Raw genomic sequence first — 20,000 nt, 5'->3', positions numbered from 1 at the left:
GAGAATTGGTAGTATCTTATTTTTACCAAGTTCCTGACTTCCTTATTACTAGCAAATTAATCAGAATTATGTATTTCTCCCGAATTGTTACTTGTGCTTCATGTAACTTATTATTATTTTAAGATTTCATTAGCACAATAAATTTTCTAAATAAATCTGCAATTATAGTTACCTGTCATTATATAGCTTTTTTGTACACTGATTGCTACGGTATTAAGGCCAAGTTTGAAGAAATCGAGCAAGTCTTTGGAACTGCAAAGTCAGTTTTTATCCATTTCTAATCGGTGTGAAAAATGGAAGCCATAAATGTTTGGCATACCCTCGATTTAAGTTTTTCCTGCTCTATAATCTAAAGAACTTGGAATAATCTCCACCGGGTTGTTTTGCGTCACGCCCAACAAGCAAACACTTGAGTCCCTTACATTATTCCCTTTTATTATGGGTTGCTACTTTTATTGAAATGTAGTAGTAATATTGAAGATATAATTAGTATTAATGTGTACCATGTTGAATGTGTACCTTCGTTCATGCTGCACAATTACTACATAGACTAACAACATGTAAACATATATCTCTGGTTCAAGAAAAGAATAAAATAACTTTGCACTGATAACCATTTTGAGTCCAATACCAAGTTTTCTAAGAATCAGCATTCAGTCTGCCCTCTCTTCTCTTTCCTCCTTATCCACGGAAGCAGTCGTCGTGTGTAAGTCGATCTCGTATTCTCATCACTTGCTATTCTTCGTGACATATCGGAACGACCTTCGATGGCTTCATACGCAATTACTCTCGCTGAAAGACCCTTCGTGAGGGAGCATGAAAATCCGGGTAGAAAGGTAAATGACCTGTGAATTTCGTTTCATGACGGGTCGGGTCGGGAAATTCAATGCCGTTCCGACTAATTTGCCCAACTTTATTTTCATGATTGATAAAAACGGTATTAATCTCCCTTCTATGGAAATACGGCGAGGTAATGTACGGTGGCAATCGATTAGAACTCTTTTGCTTTTAATAGTTCTTTTACTTAAGACAGATTAATTTTAAAACGATGTCATCGGCTTTCATCTCTCTCTCTCTCTCCTAAGATCTAATTTATACACTTGGCTGTGCGTACGCATGCGCATTTGCGTAGTTCAAATCATAATTCTCTGAATGCATTGCATTACTTGAAACCTTACACTTAAGGCAGGGCGAATTTTAACGGATTGGCATTTTTAAAGGATGATTTTCGGATGTTTACACATTCCCGTCGCCATGAATCAAGGGTTTCCTCTCCGTGCTCTTTTTCTCTTAGTGCCGGAAGTCCGTTATTGCTTCCTGGGTCAGTCCAGATATCCTAGCGTCCTCTTTTTTTTTTTTTTTTTTTGCTATTTGACTTCTCGACTTGATCTTCCTTTACCGTTTGTTCCTTTTCTTCTTCTTCCTTTTCGATCTCCTCTCTTTCTGCAACGTGATGATAAAAGTCAGATGATTCAATTCTGTTCTTTTTCTTCTTCATTTTCGATCTTTTTCCTGTTCCTTTCGATCTTTTTTTGTTTTCTGCATCGCGATTATAAAAGTCAGATGATTCACTTGTATTCTTTTTCTTCTTCCTTTTCGATCTTTTTTTTCTTCCTCGTGATAATAAAAGTCAGATGATTAATTTTTCGATTTCTTTCTGCCTTTTCGATCTTCTTTCTTTTCTGCATCGTGATTATAAAAGTCAGATGAGTCATTTGTGTTCTTTTTCGTCCTTTTTTGATCGTCTGTCTTTCTCACTTCTGTTTAATTTGAGTTCTTATCATGGCTAATGTTCAAAATGAATAAATTTTCTCTTAACGTCTTTTCCTCATTCTAATATTACATGTTTTGCTTTTTTTACTCCTCATGCTTTCGTTATTTGCAATATATATATATATATATATATATATATATATATATATATATATATATAGATAGATAGATAGATAGATAGATATATATATATATAATATATATGTGTGTTTACAGCTATTCATTATAATTATATTTATAATTATAAAAATACAGTATATGATCTTATATTATTTATCATATTTTTATATATTCGATATACCAGAAAGCTTGTGAACAATTCAGATTGTTTGTTGTCTACCATTCAGTTCGAAGTTTCCATTCAAAGTCCTTTTTCGTTATAATTCTTCAGAATTAAGTAAATAAAAATATTCAGTGGTCTTTTTGCTTCCCAGACTTCTTATAAGAATTTATCACGCCGTTAAAACATAAACTGGCCACTCTTCTGTGAAAAAAAAAATAACGTATAGTTAGCAATTTTAGAGCATTTCTTCTTCTAATATATTTGAAAATATTTGATATAGATTTTAATACTTAATGACAGCGGACATATACAGTATACACAAAGATAATGTATCTTTAAATAAATTCTTTTACGAGGGCGAGTGACTTATGGTTTTAAAATGAGATGTTGCAATTAACGTGATTAACAAATTTGATATTCTTTTGCAAACCCTTCTCATAGGATAAGAATCAGTTGTGCAGAGATCCTCAAGGTTTGCGGGTTGAGATTTGATGTTGTTTCAAAAATGTCGGAGATTACTTGATTTTCTAGCATTTTTATTTTATCAAATAAATTTGAAATATTTTGATAAAGAATGATTTAATTACTATACATAAAAACAATGATGAAATTACTTTTTATAATTATGTGATATGAGAGATCAAGATATGCTGTAAATAAATTTGACATGATTCCCTCATCTTAGTTAGAAAGATTCTAATGATGTCGTCTATGGTTTTTTTTTTTTATCATATTTTACAACCAATAATGGAGAGTTTTTCTTCTTCAAATGACGTCATTATATAAGCTAATGGTAGTGTGTCAGGAAACTAATTTTCTTTAAACATGAGACTTCCCATAACACCATTATATTTAACTAATATTTACTGAAATGATTATTTGGATGGCTTTTTGTATTTGTTGCTGTTTCAAAATGTCACAGATTCAAAAGCGGAACATCTAATTAGTATTACTTGATTTTTCTGTCAGTGAAACATTCAATTATATCGTTTAAAATCATAGTTAAAAGAGTTTCACCTAAAAAGGAAAAATTAAGTTTTAAGGAATATCAGAAAAAATTTCCCAATTGTTTATTTATTCTATAAAAATAATGCCTGGTTTGAAATATTCTTATTATAATTGTGACGTACATTTCATATTTTAATTTTTCACCAAAATCTTCATTATCAAATGGGATACTTTCAGTTGATTATTTTAATTCGACTTAATTTATCCCAATCCCTGTTTTTGAATTTTGTCTCATTTTATGGATTTATAGAAAACTGTGCTCATAGCAGGTTTTAGAAATCAAGTGAAGGTATAAAAGTTTGAAATCTAAGAATAAGTCTTGTTTGTAGATTAGTCTTCCTCTGGGATGTTATAATAGGCTTATGAAGATATAATTTTCAAATGGCACTTCATATTCTCATATATGATACAACCATTTAAAAACATAAACCTTCTTCAGTGAAGCTCTTTCTAATAGGAAAACCAGTAAAACCCCATCCAGAATAAATAACGACCTTTTAAAGAAAGGTACACCACACTTGTGATAACAATTTGAAAATAATGCAACTTCCATAATTTAAAGCTTCATTTCTCATGTTATGTGATATATACAGTGGTTTTCAAAGAGCAACATCCTTGTCTTTTAATAGGAAATTACCAAGTTTTGTGGCTTGAGTTATCAGCTATAAAAATTTTAAATGGGTGAATTCCCTTCTTTTGGGCTTATGTGGCTAAACATCTTCAAGACTCCCTCAAATGTATTCAGATCTCTGCAGATGCCACTGACTGCCAAAACTGAAGCTAAAGTCAGGCAACATTGAATGGAGGCTGTCACAATAACTGCATTTAACTACCCCACTTAGAGCTTAGACATTTGAACACAGTAAAATGTATAAAAAGACTTTTAAATTTTGAATTATATTTTTTCGTTCCAGTTAAATAATTTCTGTAGCTGGTCCACTGGTATAGTGGCTAGTGTCGTGACATGCCACTCAGATGTCGCGAGTTCGCGTCTCCCCAGGGCGATGACAAATCACTGGATCTTTATCATGATCAGTTACTGCTGCATTAGGGGGTCTGCAGTGGGATGTTGAAACCAACAGTCTTTGGAAGCTTGATTTTCAAGCCAGTGGCCCCTGTGTGCTTGTTCCATGTGAGAGGTTTCACCTACTGAAAAAATAATTAACAATATCCCCCTTTTTTTTCCTGAAAGACGTCCCTGAGACGACGCTGATAGTCGAAGGAGGCAGACGAAGCCACGACGGAGGCGGAGGGAGGGAGGTCATCGAAGGAAAGAGCGTCACTTTCCTCTGCTCTGTGAAGGCTGACCCACCAGCTTATAACATCACTTGGCTTCATAATGTAAGTTACAAACTCTTTCCTTCTTTTGAAACGTTACGGCTTGCATGCAGTGTATAAGGAAAATGAGTACAAATAAAATTTAGGCATTGCAGATTTATTTAGTTTAGTGTTAACCACATGACATGGTGGAAATAAATATGCTATTCCGTAAGTAGAGGTTTAGTAATTGTATTGTCAGACAAAATTAAGTTAATCAAAAACCCAAATGCACATATTTTTTTTAACTGTAAGTTGAAAAGATTTAAAGAAAATAACTTACCATTATGCTAAATCTTAGATATACCGATTTGAAAAAAAAAAATGGACTAAGAAACTAATATATATTTAAAAAAAGGGTATACAAAGGGTTTTCTATTTTGATGATGACAGTTACATTCATTTCGACAGAAAAAATAAGTCCGAAAAAAAGCTGGATTCATAAATAAAAATCAATTACGTGTTTTATTGCTGTATAATTTCTGTTTTAAAGAAGAGCGTCAATATGCAGCGTTCCTGAAATTCCCTTATTCTTCATTTTGGCTTAAATGCCAACCATATTCAAGGACTAAAACTGATATGCGTATCAGACCTTGAGTCATTCGTATTTTCGCAAGGTGAAACATTGGTTGACAAAGAAAGTGAAACTTCAAACGTGACTTTGCCCTTTAAAAAAAAAAAAAAAAAAAACAATATGAGTGAATAAGGAAGCTTAAAGTCTCAAACCTGACTTAGCCCTTCAAAAACAATGAAGGTGAAAAAGAATATTAGTAAAAAGGAAGTTGAAAGCCTCAAACCTGACTTTGCCTTTCAAAAAACGAGAAGGAAAAAAAGAATATTAGTGACAGGAGTTAATTGAAGTTCTCCTCTCCGGCCATGAGTTTCGGTTAAACATCGGTGGCCGTCCATTTGATGAAATGCCGTGCTGCACTTTGGAATCCGTTCCATTGTTAATGTGGAACGTGGCTGAAAATGGAATGAACATACTACGGTATCATGCCTACATAACATTGATGTTTTATTAACTTGCGAACAATTTTCCTCTTTCCTGTTTGCTTGTTTCTCTGCAGTTTTTGTTTTCATTTGTTGTCAGGAACACCTTGGGATTGTAACCAAATGAAACCATATATCACCAATCTGGTATGGTAAAAGAATTAGATGAATGCGAACTCCCTGTAGTCCGTCAGTGTGCCTCATGCTGTGCACTGTAGGCATTACTTAAAGCTCTTGACAGCGTCCCTTGGGCCCATAGCTGCAACACCTTTCATTCCTTTTACTGTTACGCCGTTCATATTTCTTTCTTCCATCTTACTTTACACCCGATCCCAAAAATTCTTTCCACCCGATCACAAAAATTGATCCATATTGCAACTGCGAGATTTTCTTCCTGTTACACCATTAGACCTTCCTTACTCTCAATTTCCCTTTCAGCGCTGAGTGACCTCATAGGTCCCAGCGCTTGGCTTTTGGCCTAAATTCTACAGTATATTCTATTCTATTCTGTTGTGCCGTCGTTGTTAAAGCCGCATCTTTCTGACGTGTAGTAGTTCTGGTAACATTCCTAACGGACTTTGGTTTTAAGTACATTAAATAATATCACGGCCATACCAAAACAGCGTCCACTTCTGTTATGTGAGGCCATGCAGTCACGCTGCAGAACCATTTAGTCTGAACAATAAAACGGCGAGAGTAATCATCAGGTGCCGTTCTGCCTGTTATTAATCTAATTAGAATTTCCTGCGTGAATATTAACGATTCTATTTTTTCTTATCCGTCTAGTCATTTTCTGTGAATAATTAATAGCTCTCCAACTACAATGATTTCTCTTGTGATTTATTTGATGAACATTTTTCAGAGATTAAACACAGACCCTTTTCAGACTGACGGGAATGAGATATTGCACTCACAGTTTCGCATTTTACCTCATTTTTAATCTCCAGTGATATGCCAGAATATATTGCAATTTTCATCCCTTTCGTAATGAATGTTCTATTTTTTAATTAGAAAAGTAAAAATTTCATGTATGAACGCATTCTTATTTCTCCACTCCTCTCCCCTTATTAGCATATATAATGAGTGAGAAAGATTAATTAAAATTAATCGTCCTTTCCCTTATAGTCTGGTGGAGAGTAATAAAAGTAGCAGCTGCAATAACGGAAAACAATGACGATCAACTCAGCAACAATAACAAAAAGAACACAAACGACAGTACCGAGAACAGCAATAACAAATAGACTGTTAATAGATGTAATGATGCTAATAACCGAAGCAATATCAGATGTAAGAAATGAATGTGTGTCAATTCATTTCCCTGCCAGGGTCGCGTTGTCGCAATGGGAGGCCGCCGATGGCGCAGAGACAATACCTCCCTGGTCATCACACCTGTCACCAGGGATGATAGCGGTCTCTACACCTGCCTGGCCTCCAATTCGGAAGGCGACGGTCACTCAAATGCCATTCTCCTCCGAGTCGCCCGTAAGATTAATTGCAAATTCTGTATTCATTTCCGGAGTTCTTAGGATTTCTGTATCACTAATGACGGTATGACTCGCGTGTGTGTTAGAATGCATATATATTGTAAACTTGTGCCGCTAGTATTACAGTAGTCCTCTGGAAAATGTATATATTATATATATAATATATATATATATATATATATATATATATATTATATAAAATATTTTCAGAGAACTAATATATATATGTTTTGGATATAATTATATAATATATATATATATATATATATATATATATATATATATATATATATATATAATTATATATATATATATATATATATATATATATATATATATATATATATATATTTTATATCTAAAACATTTTCAGTAATTAGTCCTATATATGAGTGGGAAATGTTTTGGATATGATTATATATATATATATATATATATATATATATATATATATATATATATATATATATATATTGCAAACTTATATAGTATATCCTCTGAAAATGTTTTAGATATATATATATATATAATATTATATATAAAACATTTTCAAAACATTTTCAGAGGACTAATACTACAATATATATGTTAGAGGGACATAATATTATATAATATATATATATATATATATATATATAATTGATATATATATATATATATATATATATATATATATATATATATATATATATATATATATATATATATATATATATATCTCAATTCTTTCTTGTTTGGTAAACGATCTTTTAGCTTCATGAGTTCCTAATATTTTTGGATACAGTTTTCAATGAATGCCTTGAAATCTGGAAGGATATGAATGGATAAATTTGCCTTTACGAGTGTGATTTGTTTAGGTGATTGCTGTGTGTCTGAGGTCTGTACTAGCTTTTTATAAGTTAATAGAAAGTTGAGGGTCATTGTTGCCTTTAAATGCACAGAACTAGTGAATGATAATATTAAACTGTATGTAGATTGTCTTATTACATCAATTAATTCAGAAAGCATATGATTGGGTATACTTTTCCAATACTCCATAATTTCTTAAAAATTACCTTAGCCTCAGGTTTGCCATTATTTTTATTCAGTTCACTTTTATCACACAATACTTTATCTATAAATATTCACCTGGATCCTAATTTGGTGTGTAATTATTTCTTGCAGACATCCCCTACTGTGCAATTAAACCCCAGAACCATATGGTAGTCGCTGTCAACACGACTATCACGCTCTCGTGCCAGATGGAGGCTGTTCCAAAGGACCTTACCTTCACCTGGACCCTGGCAGCTCCATCCTTAAAACCTGCTGTAAAGGATGATGGAGGTTCACCCGGTGGGGTAATCACGGGTGACAGACCCCATCGACGAATCCCAAGTCTCATTGATCTGACCCCTGGTAATCGCCCCGAGCCTGACTACTGGAATACCCCAGCGCCAGTTCCTTGGGAGGACCCGTTTCCGTCATCATGGAAGGATCCTACTGACGAAGAATTAACCCTCAAAGGATATCTTTTGAGACATCGCGTCGACCCTTCCTCGCCTGCTAAGTCCCAGGTCACGATCACACCGACAGTTCCATCTAAGGTCATCTGCTACGCTCGGAATCGGGTTGGACTGACGCGGGTACCTTGCACTTACACTCTCAATGTCGTTAGTGAGTTTGAATTCTCGTCAAGTTGCTTATTCTAGACAAGAATTGAAAGGGTATGATTATGTTGGGTGCTGTTGTGTGAGAGCTACTACTTTCTTATGATATTCCCTTTTCTACCTTTTCTTATTTATATTTTATAAAGCTTTAGTGGTTTCGTATTTCGAAATGCTTCTTTGTTATAGACCCCCCCAAGAAAATTAAGAATTAAAAACCCCTTTGGGAAATGTTCGATTTCTAGAAGGAATGTATTAAACTGATATAATATATCTAGCATTCCTAATATACTCCGAGAACGTAGACAATACAGTAATTTGCGAGAAAACTTTAACACAGTCAGAAGGTTACATCTACATGTAGAAATTTAAAAGGATAAACATCATTTGCCGGCGAATAAATACTTTCATTTGCCAAAATAAACCAAGTAATTAATCTGGGTGCAAGTCACTAACTGTAAGAGATTATTTATGGAAAGCTAACCTCTGGTTCAGAGGACTTTAGAACAAAAATGTGTTTAGTGAAAAAATTATAGCTAAAAATATTATAAGGTCAGTGCTATGCAAGGTTTCTGTTTTTTGTTTTTATTTTTATAGTCATTGCAGTACTTAATTTTTATTTCAACTTTCTTTCGTCGAGCACACCTTTTTTTACGGGCATGAATGAGGTCGCCTTGCCTGAGAAGTAAATTAATGAAATATAAATATTTAACAACTCTGCTGTAAAACGCGCCGAAATCAACAAACGGCAAACCTACAGCAAAAAAATTTGTTGAAGTGAAAAACAAATGTAATTTTTTCCCTCTTTAGATCTAGAAATGTACACCAACACAAGGCTGCAACAAAATCAGTTGAAGTGGAAAAAGTTATAAGAATTTTTCGACTCTTTATATCTAGATATGTCTAATAACACCAGACTGCTGAACAACATTTTGCAAGCCTGGTAATAAAGCGCTTCGCAAAATGTATTTGTATTCAAATACGTTAGGGCACAAAGGGACTGCAGAAAGCGAAACTAGCAAACGCCGGACTGGACGAGGGATGAATGCCGCCCCATGTTAGCGCTTTTCCATTCACTGTGTTCCATTTCATTACCTTAACAAAGTGCGAAAGAATATTGAATATCCATTTTTTATTTATCGAAAGTCACGTGGGTTAGTACTGTGGGTAACCTCTCAGTGCAGAGAACCGGTAAATGTATCTAAATGAATTTGCTTAGCATGTGATAGCGGTGCCAGAGATATGATGGCATAGAACACTAGGAAAAGGAACATTAACTGCAAAAAATAAAATTCATTTTACAGGTATTTGATAACTTTGCAGTGCCTCCTCAAGCAAGTTTTTCTTTTACCGAACAGGCATTGTGATGTTACTGTAAAGAAAAAAACAGTCACAGGCAGTGTCCCCTTAACGAACTCATTATTTATTTGTTTATTGAAAAAAGTCAACACAGGTGCACCCCACAAACCCACGTGCGATGCATCTCAGAATAAAGAAACGTCATTCCACAAGCGATGCCGATAAATATAAATATATGAAGCGTTAGATGCTAGAAATTTTCTGTACCCTGTTCTCTCGTACTATTTATACCCCTTTGGTGAATTAATTAAAAAATTAAATAGATCAATCGAAGGGAGGCGACTCGCGAAGTGTCATTACAATATTCCACGACTCTAAAATCTGTTAGTAAAGCTACAGTTCTTTAATTTAGATTAGCATTCCGAACGGCAACCCATGCGGATTTGCATTCTACATACATATTTCTTTTTAGCTGCTGGAGGGTCTGTCCAATATTTTAGCCAATACTCGGTATGAATATTCCATCTCTTTGGATCAAAGGTCAAAACACTGCAGACTACAAACATGGCAAAACAGACTTCCTTTGCGTTTCACGAACTAACGTTTCCCGAATGATATTGTGAATCTTAAGTTTGGAGCCTATCACCTAAATTCATTAACTGCTGTTTCAAAAAATGTAATAGCACTCTACCTTGATACAAAATATTGCAAACTCTAGAATAAAACACTAGCAATTTCCCTCTGTACTCAGGTGCAGACGAGTCAGCCTGTAACGAACCATACTGATTCTGAGGTACATGCATAAAATTCTTCGTCATCAAAGTCGGTAGTTCTTGACAGTTCACTCTTTCCTTTTCATACTTAGGCACCATCTTTTTTTTCCAATGAAATGGAGTTTACCATACATAGGGAGGAAATCTCCTTGGCGGATATCTTTAAAAACCTCCTAAACAATGGAATTGACACTGATTATCTGGGTACCATTCAACTCTGTGTTTGGATAAAATATTGCCTAATAATTATTATGTAACAACTGACAAAATCCTAGACTGTTATTTATGAAATTTCAATGATCAATCTATTTTATATTTAATTTTTATAAAAATACAACGTTTGCATTCTTGCCTGAGTGACTGTAATACTACTTACATCCAAACCACCTTACCCAGAGGGACTTGCAGCCAAAAACAATTTTTAATAAGTCTGAGATTTGTTTTCGTGAATTACAACTTATATATACAATTTATAAGAAAAAATACATAGGATTCCTAACTCGATGCAGGAAGTGTGTCCAAATGCACATACTATCATCATTTGAAGAATGTGCTCTAAAAATAGACATCGACAGAATCTGACCAAATTATCCTTGCTAATTTCATTACATATATATTCCAATGTAATGTCACCGGAAATATTACAGAAATATTTCCGGTGACTTAGCCAACCTGTCCTGGAGTGATGATTTTACCCGATGCAAAATAGAGTTATCACCCCGAAAGTACTGGTATTTGGACTGGTAAATACAGATTTCGTATTACTACTAAACAAGGTGACAAATCTTTGTAATGTCTTAGAAAACTCTTTATGGAATATCACATCCTTCCAGTCCGGAAGCGTTGACAGAAAGTCATAACCATTTATCATATTAGTGTTGCAGTGGAGATGCAACTTGTGAAAGTTGCACATAAGGAACGCCAGCATAGGATGCTCACGTACTACCTACATAAACCAAATTTCTGATCCCCAGTCTGATGGAGAAACTTCCAATGTCGTTTGTCTTTTCAAGGAACCTCCAGATGCCTCTCTGGGCGTAGGTTGATGCTGTACAACATTCATAAGTGAAAGACACTTCCCTCTTTGAGAAGGTCAGCTGAGATGGTAAAACTGTTGTACACCAAAGATATTAGAAGCCTATAGCTCGTCCTTATATTATTTCGGACTCGAGACTGCTGAGGGTCACCTGGCTAGCAATCAAACACATCGAATTTAAGTTCCTATCAACTGCATAGGTTTCAGGTTGTCACCGACAAAAATAGAAACATAAAACAGATTGATCCACACATATTTCATATAATTTATGCAAACTGGAAAAAGGTAATTTTCATACTGCAGTATTTCGTAGGACAGAAGCTGGTCCTTAGTTCCTGATTGACATTTTGTTAGCGCCAGATCTCTCCTGAGCCCATTCATAGTGTTCCCATGTTCATGTCATCAACTGTGACGTCGAAGGGGAACAAGAAGTTGTTCACCATCACCGTCATATTTGCTCACTAAAACTGCAGGCTGAAAGGATGGGAGAACCAGCCTAGCTGAAGCCCTTCATGATTAGAGAAGTTCTTACCTTATCCTCTAACTGGAGCCCTGAGCCTTCGCTCTTGCAAAAAGAAATAAGTGAAGGCAAATAATGTGAGGAGAAAGAAAAAGAATATATTTTTTAAATAAAAAACGAATGGAATATGTAATATCCATACAAATTTCCCATATTATTCAACAGATTCACAATACTGTACTGTTTCAACTTAGTAAATATTCGTTTCTAGACACCAGGTGAAGTTGTGAAATGGTGGGAAAAGAATAAACCATATATAACTTTCGTCGTACCTTCGAAGTATAAGGATATTGAAATAAAATCTGATTCAGCACCTTGGTTTGGGAAAAGTAATATCTCTAAGTATTGACACAATAAAAGTTCTTTACAGTTTGCATGAACGAGAGAAAGATAAGCAGATAGCGAAAGAGAGACTGAGGGGCAGTGCTGTAATATTTTACGTCATACTTCGGTTTCATGCATGTATGGGAAATAAATAAAACTCCTACGAGCAAAATATGTATATACGCGAAAAATTATTTGATCTTATTATGCTGATATGTAAATGTATATTTCTGTTCTTCTGCAGAGCCTCCAGACCCTTTACAAAATTGCACCATTGCTGGAATAGGCGAAACCAGGATAGAAGTGAAATGCGACACCCCCGGCCGTGCAAAGGGCCCTCATACCCATGACCACGCCACTCATATGATCCATCATTCGCCAAGCTTAAGCTTTGTCAGGTCACCCGAGGCAAGCCCAAGAGCCAACCTAGAGGTAGGTGTTTCTCATGACTTAAGTCCAAATGGTCAGGTTGTGCAGGAGTGCATATCTGTAGAGGGGTTTGAGCTTCATGTTTCATGTTCATGAATTCTAAATGAATATTGACTGAAGGTTGTTTGCTTGCTATATAATTAGTTTTTAAAACAGATGAATGGGGGCCTATATTGTGGTCAGAATAGTCTGACGTAATTCAACACATGTTCCCGTCAAAAATTGAAGCAACATGTATTTTTTAAATGATTCTTATTTCACCGTTTTGTAGTTGGCAGGTGAAATTCTGGCTGAGTTTAGTCTGAGTTGTTAAATGTGAATGATACCCAAAATCTTCAAGAAGGCAAGTGGACTGGTATATGATACTGTCCATCCAGTGAGAGCGACGATACTGCTTTACATTTTCTAATGCACGACTCATGATGGCTGACACCCGTTAGCCTCTCGTAAAGAATAGAATAGAATACAGAATTTAGGCCAAAGGACAAGCGCTGGGACCTATGAGGTCATTCAGCTCTGAAAGGGAAACTGAGAGTAAAGGTGATATGAAAGGTGTAACAGGAGGAAAACCTCGGAGTTGCACCTTGAATCAATATTAGTAGAGGATGGAAAGTAAGATGGAAGAAAGAGAATATGAACGGAGATACAGTAAAAGGAAATTAGCCTCTTGTGATGTTGATATGACCTAATGGGAGATAATAGCTTTTAAGGCTCCCTGTAGATTTTTTTTTGTGTGCATCTGTTGTTGTTATTGGATTATTTATGAAGTGTTATTTAGTAATTTTTTTATTATTAATAAATATTTATGGTCGTTGTTGGTGAGAGTCTTAGTTTGTACTATCTTGAAATGGGTTCCCAAATGGGTAGGACGATGCGTGAAAGTTTTTTTTATCATATGCAGTATGTAATGGCGTAGATGTAGCAACTGTTCATGAAGTATTGGGGCGTACCTGACTGACTGAAGTCTCTGGATTCAACTTTACTTAAAAAGATTCCACTGTAGGTCAACTCAGGGTTGTACTTAAAACGTATTGTATTTACGTCAGGTCAAGGTTATACTTAACAAGAATCTACTTTAGGTGAACTCAAGGTTATACTTAAAAAGTATCCTATTCAGGTCAACTCAAGGTTATACTTAAAAAGTATCCTATTTAGGTCAACTCAAGGTTATACTTAGAAAGTATCCTATTTAGGTCAACTCAAGGTTATACTTAAAAAGAATCCACTTTAGATCAACTCAAGGTTATACTTAAAAAGAATCCACTTTAGGTCAACTCAAGGTTATACTTAAAAAGAATCCACTTTAGGTTAACTCAAGGTTATACTTATCTCTACTTAAAAAAAAGTCACTCTTTCATGATGACGACCACGCCTCTGCAGATGGGATGGTTCATGTATCAGTCCACTCGCCCTAATAAGGATCACAGGCCTCACTTACCAGAATGACTTACTAAACTCATCCAGTCATCAACAAACAATCGTATTACGAATCACTTCAGCAATGCACATTACACCAATCTTCGCTGTCTGCTTCCAACAGGCAATCAAAGAGAATTCCGTCATTTGTTAATTTCAGAGGCAGAGACGTATAGACCCCACTGTTATCGAGAAAACTCTCCCATTTTATAGCCATTACTCATGAATGAACAACATACTGAATTGTAAATCTTAGGGCACATGTAAATGCACTCCCCTACCTCACATCACCATTTGAACCAGAGGTACTAAATAAAATGAAGAATTGTATAAAAAAAAATTATAATATGACCTATAGCCAAACCTTGGGACAAATTTCAAAAGAAATAAGAACTGTTGTACTAAAACTGAAAATTGAACAAGAAAATAGCAAAATTAGGTGTTGCATGTGTCATTCTCTCTACCTTTAAGAGGATATTCGGTGGATATGTAAACATTTTGTGCAGATATGTCAAATAACTGTAGGACTAAGATAAGACTTTGTTATCTCTACTTATCATTTTAGTATCTATGGATGAAATAATTAAAAAATGTCAATAGACGAGGTTTAGGTGCAGAGTTGTGGCACAGAAAAAAAAGTTGTGAATGGAGTGTTGATTGGGTATAATGATGAAAAACAACAGAATCTAGCAAGAGTTTGAAAGAAGAAACTTGTGAGAAATATGGACAAGAGTAAGGTTATGAGGAGCAGGGCAGTAAGGCCAGAGAGGAAGAATTCAAAGGTGCTTTGGCTTCCTCTTAACCCACCTCTCGTTTTATGTCCTTTTTAAACTGCATCCAAGATTACCAATGGGTCAGCAACAGCTGGCGCAGAGGAGGTCCATTGCTGAAGCAGAGTCTCAGACGGTAAGAAGTCAAGGATTCTTAGGCCAAAGTCAAAAGATCCCCAGGAAAGAGAACCCTTGGGTCACCTTAAGGCAGACCGAAGGGGTTTTGGGACTTTAATAGAATCAGAATCATGTAGGCATTGTAGGGACACAAACAACAGAGAAGAAAGTAGGGGATCATGCGCGTACGTCCACTGATCTCTACATGGCCATTGTATGGGGGCATTATATGATGTTTTTTGACCTCACCTGCACCACGTATAAATTGTGAGAAATGAGGAGCAAAGCCGCAGATGAAGTCAGGATTCCCTTGTCAATGAGAACAGGATGCATGAGAAAATTCTGCAGTTAACAGTAAACTGCAATTTCTTCGATATGTAAAACTGGAGGTTTTTATTTATGGAAAAAACAAAGGTTAAATATTATGTAGAAACAAAATTATGAGAAAATCTCCCAATTTGTCGGAAATTCTGCTGTTTCTGATTTTAAGACCTGAAGAACTTTACGATTTAGAAAGACATAAAGGTTGAATATCACTAATGACCAATAACAGTTGTATATGAATGCGGTGAAATTAATTACTCAACTCCCTTTGTTCTCGTATATATACATACATACACACACACACACATATATATATATATATATATATATATATATATATATATATATATATATATATATATATATATATATATATATATATATATATATATATATATATAATATATATTTATATATATATATATATATAATATATACATGTATATATATATATATATATATATATATATATATATATATATATATATATATATTATATAAATCCAAAGAAACATAATTCACTTTATTCTTATTGCAACGTTTCGAGACCAATGTCTCATCATCTAGGCTAAAATGAAAAATAAAAACTAGTAAACAATACAGCATAACAAAATATTATTTTGTTGACACGCAAAACATTGAATAAAGCAGAGAAAAGCAAGATGCAACATTGAAATAAAAATTACTCTACAAAAAAAAGAAACACGTTTAAAGTTAATAGTAGTTAAAAAAAAAACAATATTTAAAGTTAAGAGTAGTTAAAAAGACACCTTGTCGCAACTTAGTTCAGTTGCTGTATGGAAATTGTACTGAAAGTAAACGACAAGAAGGGCGTGGTTTAAGCTATGTACAAGGGAAAAGATGAAGAGTGGTTGTTTAAGGTGGGAACTAGTTTCTTTATAGCTAGAGATTCTAATATTGGAAGGTGGTGCTCATATGGACTTGATAATAATATCTTGAAATCCTTATAATTTATATTATTTTTGCAAAATTTCCCATGATTCCTAATGTTAGATAGTTCTGGGTTGGATAGTTTACACCCTGTACGGAAACTAATGCCCATATGTACATCACATCTCACCTTAAGCAAGCGGCGCGTATTGCCAACGTAAGTCTGCCTATTGCATCGGCAGCAAGTGTAAATATAGACAACACAGGACTGCATTAAGGGAGGTAATCTCTCTTTATGACGCAACATACTACCAATAGTCCTAGGGTTTACTGAAACAAACTTGACATCAACCGCCGGAAAATAATTAATTAAAATTCTCCTTAAGTGAGGTAAGAAAGAAGTATCATGCACATAAGGAAATCGTATATACTGTAGAACTTGAGTTTATGGGCCAAATGTATTGCTGCTGGTGGATGAAATAATATATCCAGTGTTTTCCTGACATTTCATAAAGAGATTAGGAGGATAATAATTTGATTTAACCGTAAAGGATTCCGATTTCTTTGTGGAAAAGACTCCAATCAGAAGTTAATGTCATGGCTCTGTGGAGGAGGATAGACAATGAATTTGATTTAAATTTAAAAAAACAAAAACTATAAAAGTTAAGACCAAAGCCTGTAAAAGTTGCCTTTCGAAAAATACCCGCGTGAAAAGGGTCGTCATCACGGATGACAATCGTATCTAAGAATGGTAGTTGGTTATTGTTTTCCAATCCATATGTAAATTTAATGTTGGAATGTAAAGAATTGGGATATTGTAAGAACGAGTCACAGTGCAAATGGTCCTTAAACCACGCCCTTCTTCTTGTTTACTTTCGGTACATTTTCCATACAGCAACTGAAATCCGTTGAGACAAGGTGTCTTTTTAATTACTCTTAACTTTAAATGTGTTTCTTTTTTTTGTAGAGTAATTTTTATTTCAATGTTGTATCTTGCTTTGCTCTGCTTTATTCAATGTTTTGCGTGTCAACAAAAAACAATTTGTCATGTTGTATTGTTTACTAGTTTTTATCTTTCATTTTAGCCCGGATGATGAGACATTGGTCTCGAAACGTTGCAATAAGAATAAAGTGAATTATGTTTCATGCTGTCTTCTTCTACACCTTCTGGATTTGTACTGCTGAATTATAATTATATATATATATATATATATATATATATATATATATATATATATATATATATATATATATATATATATATATAAAAGATTGAGGGCAGTGAAACAGACTGGTACATAAAAACATCTTTATTTTTGCCGACGTTCCTACTTTCAATAAAAATTCCGGTACTGTCTATAATTTTTCCAAATATGTGTTGTCTAGCAGAGAAGAATTTTTGCTATCACTTGGTCTTGATTTTTGCCTACCAAATTATCGACCTTCATATTCCAGATTCTTTCTTCCGTTGGAATTATTATTCCACAGGTTAAAAAACTAAAATGCTAATATAAATAAAGTTCAAATCGAAATTTCTCAGTTGGCTCAAAACACTTATCGGTCGTTAACAACCTGCTGGACTCCTTTCTTCCAGAGAAGTGATTTGGAAATCTTGAAAAACTGGCTTCAAACAAAGATATTATCATAACTCGACCAGATAAGGAAAAGGTACTGTCATTCTGGATCGAGATGAATATTATAATAAAGTTAATACTATTTTAAGTGACCTTACCAAATTTCAGTCACTTGGGACCCCTGCTTTCAGTACCATTTTTAAAATCGAGGATAAAATAAACCGCTTTTTAAATCATTTGAAAAAGAATAAAGCTATTTCTGAAGAGGTATATCGGTCTCTTTTTAGCACAGGTGGTTCTTTCGGTGTCTTATATGGTCTCCCTAAAACTCATAAGGAAGGTGTTCCTATGAGGCCTATTCTGACAGCCTACGACACCCCTAATTATAAAATGGCAAAATTTCTGGTCCCTCTTTTAGAACCTCTCACCAGAAATGAATATACGTTGACGAACTCTTACATGTTCAAGAACGCCATTCTCCCTCAAGACTCAGACTTAGTTATGGCTAGCCTTGATGTCGAGTCTCTATTCACAAATGTTCCTCTTGAAGAGACCATTGACATTATTATGCGTAAATTATTTCCGGATCCTAATACCTTATTCCATAATTTTAACTCCGATGATTTTAGACGATTCCTTGAACTTGCTGTGCTGGACACTGCCTTTATTTTTAATAACACTGCTTTTAAACAAATTGATGGGATGGCGATGGGTTCCCCTCTGGGCCCAACGTTCGCAAATATTTTTATGTGTCACTTCGAGGAGCAGTTGCTGGACAGCTGCCCTCTCAGTATTTTCCCTTTATTCTACAAAAGGTATGTAGATGATACTTTTACCTTGTTTAGATCTCGGTCTGATGCTGAAGCATTCCTCGATTTCGCTAACAGTAGACATCCGAATATAAAATTTAGTATTGAAGTTGAACAGGATAATAAATTATCCTTTTAGATGTCTCAGTTTCACGAGAATCAGACTGTTTTAACACGAGTGTTTGGAGGAAACCCACTTTTACTGGTTTAGGATCCAACTTTTATAGTAGCTGCTTTTTTTAATTTTAAACTAAATGCTTTGTCTACTCTTTTATATAGAGCCTTCCATTTATCCTCGAACTGGCATGTTTTTAATAAGGAAATACAATTTTTGCACTGTTTTTTCATCAACAATTATTTTCCATCAAACTTATTCTTTCAATATGTGCGGAAAATATTAGAGGACAACTTCATGCCAAAGTACAAGATTCCAACTGTTCCCAAACTTGAAGTCTATGCCAGTGTTCCATTTGTACATGATAAAACTTTTAGCCAAAAGCTTTCTCAAATTATTTCTAGACATTATGGAGCCGTCAAAATTAATCTAATTCCAAAGAATCCTTTGAAAATTGGTTCTTTATTCAGTATTAAAGACCGTTTAAGCGACCTTATGACGTCTGGGGTAGTATATAAATATGATTGTCCTCGGTGTTCTCGAGGAACTTACGTCAGTTGCACCCAAAGACTTCTTAAGGTTCGCGCCGATTCTCACAAAGGTGTGAGCTATCGAACGGGCAATAAACTAAGTAATCCTGAATTTTCAAATATCAGGAGCATGCCAAAAATGTGGTAATAACATTGAATACGATCAATTTAAAATCATTACAAGGGCCTCTTCCCGAGCTAGCACTCTCTGTTCTGGAATCGTTAATTATCAAACAGACAGTACCATTGTTGAATGCCCAAAACTCCTCCACCCCTCTCACCTGTCATAACCGTCTTCCTTGCTTTTCACTTACCCGTATTCCAGTCGCCCTCCTTCTCCCTTCTATATAGGTTGGTACCCCAGCAACGCATAAACTATGGTTATGTACAAATGTTTTTTTAAAGAGATTTTTGTATATTTTATATGTATTCTCAATATTTATTCTTTTATTGCAGCCTTGAAAATGAGACTAGTTGTCTTGAAACGTCGGCAAAAATAAAGATGTTTTTATGTACCAGTCTGTTTCACTGCCCTCAATCCTTGATATGTCTGACTGATTTGCTGTCCTGCC

At 34.6% G+C, this 20,000-nt stretch overlaps 1 protein-coding gene across 3 annotated transcripts in view; it reads left to right on the top strand.

The window, feature by feature from the left end:
- Nucleotides 1–20,000, top strand: part of LOC136827948 (cell adhesion molecule DSCAM-like) — a 250,663-nt gene that overhangs the window by 190,872 nt on the left and 39,791 nt on the right. For all 3 annotated transcript variants that reach the window (XM_067085503.1, XM_067085502.1, XM_067085504.1), the window contains 4 exons: nt 4,257–4,405; nt 6,700–6,856; nt 8,023–8,511; nt 12,698–12,885. In XM_067085503.1, coding sequence (XP_066941604.1) covers nt 4,257–4,405; nt 6,700–6,856; nt 8,023–8,511; nt 12,698–12,885 — 983 coding nt within the window. The remainder of the gene's footprint in view (nt 1–4,256; nt 4,406–6,699; nt 6,857–8,022; nt 8,512–12,697; nt 12,886–20,000) is intronic.

The sequence above is a fragment of the Macrobrachium rosenbergii genome, chromosome 42 (genome assembly GCF_040412425.1).
Source record: "Macrobrachium rosenbergii isolate ZJJX-2024 chromosome 42, ASM4041242v1, whole genome shotgun sequence".
Taxonomy (NCBI): domain Eukaryota; kingdom Metazoa; phylum Arthropoda; class Malacostraca; order Decapoda; family Palaemonidae; genus Macrobrachium; species Macrobrachium rosenbergii.
Note: the sequence above shows the minus strand (reverse complement) of the source record. Positions and strands in the feature narration are given on the sequence as shown.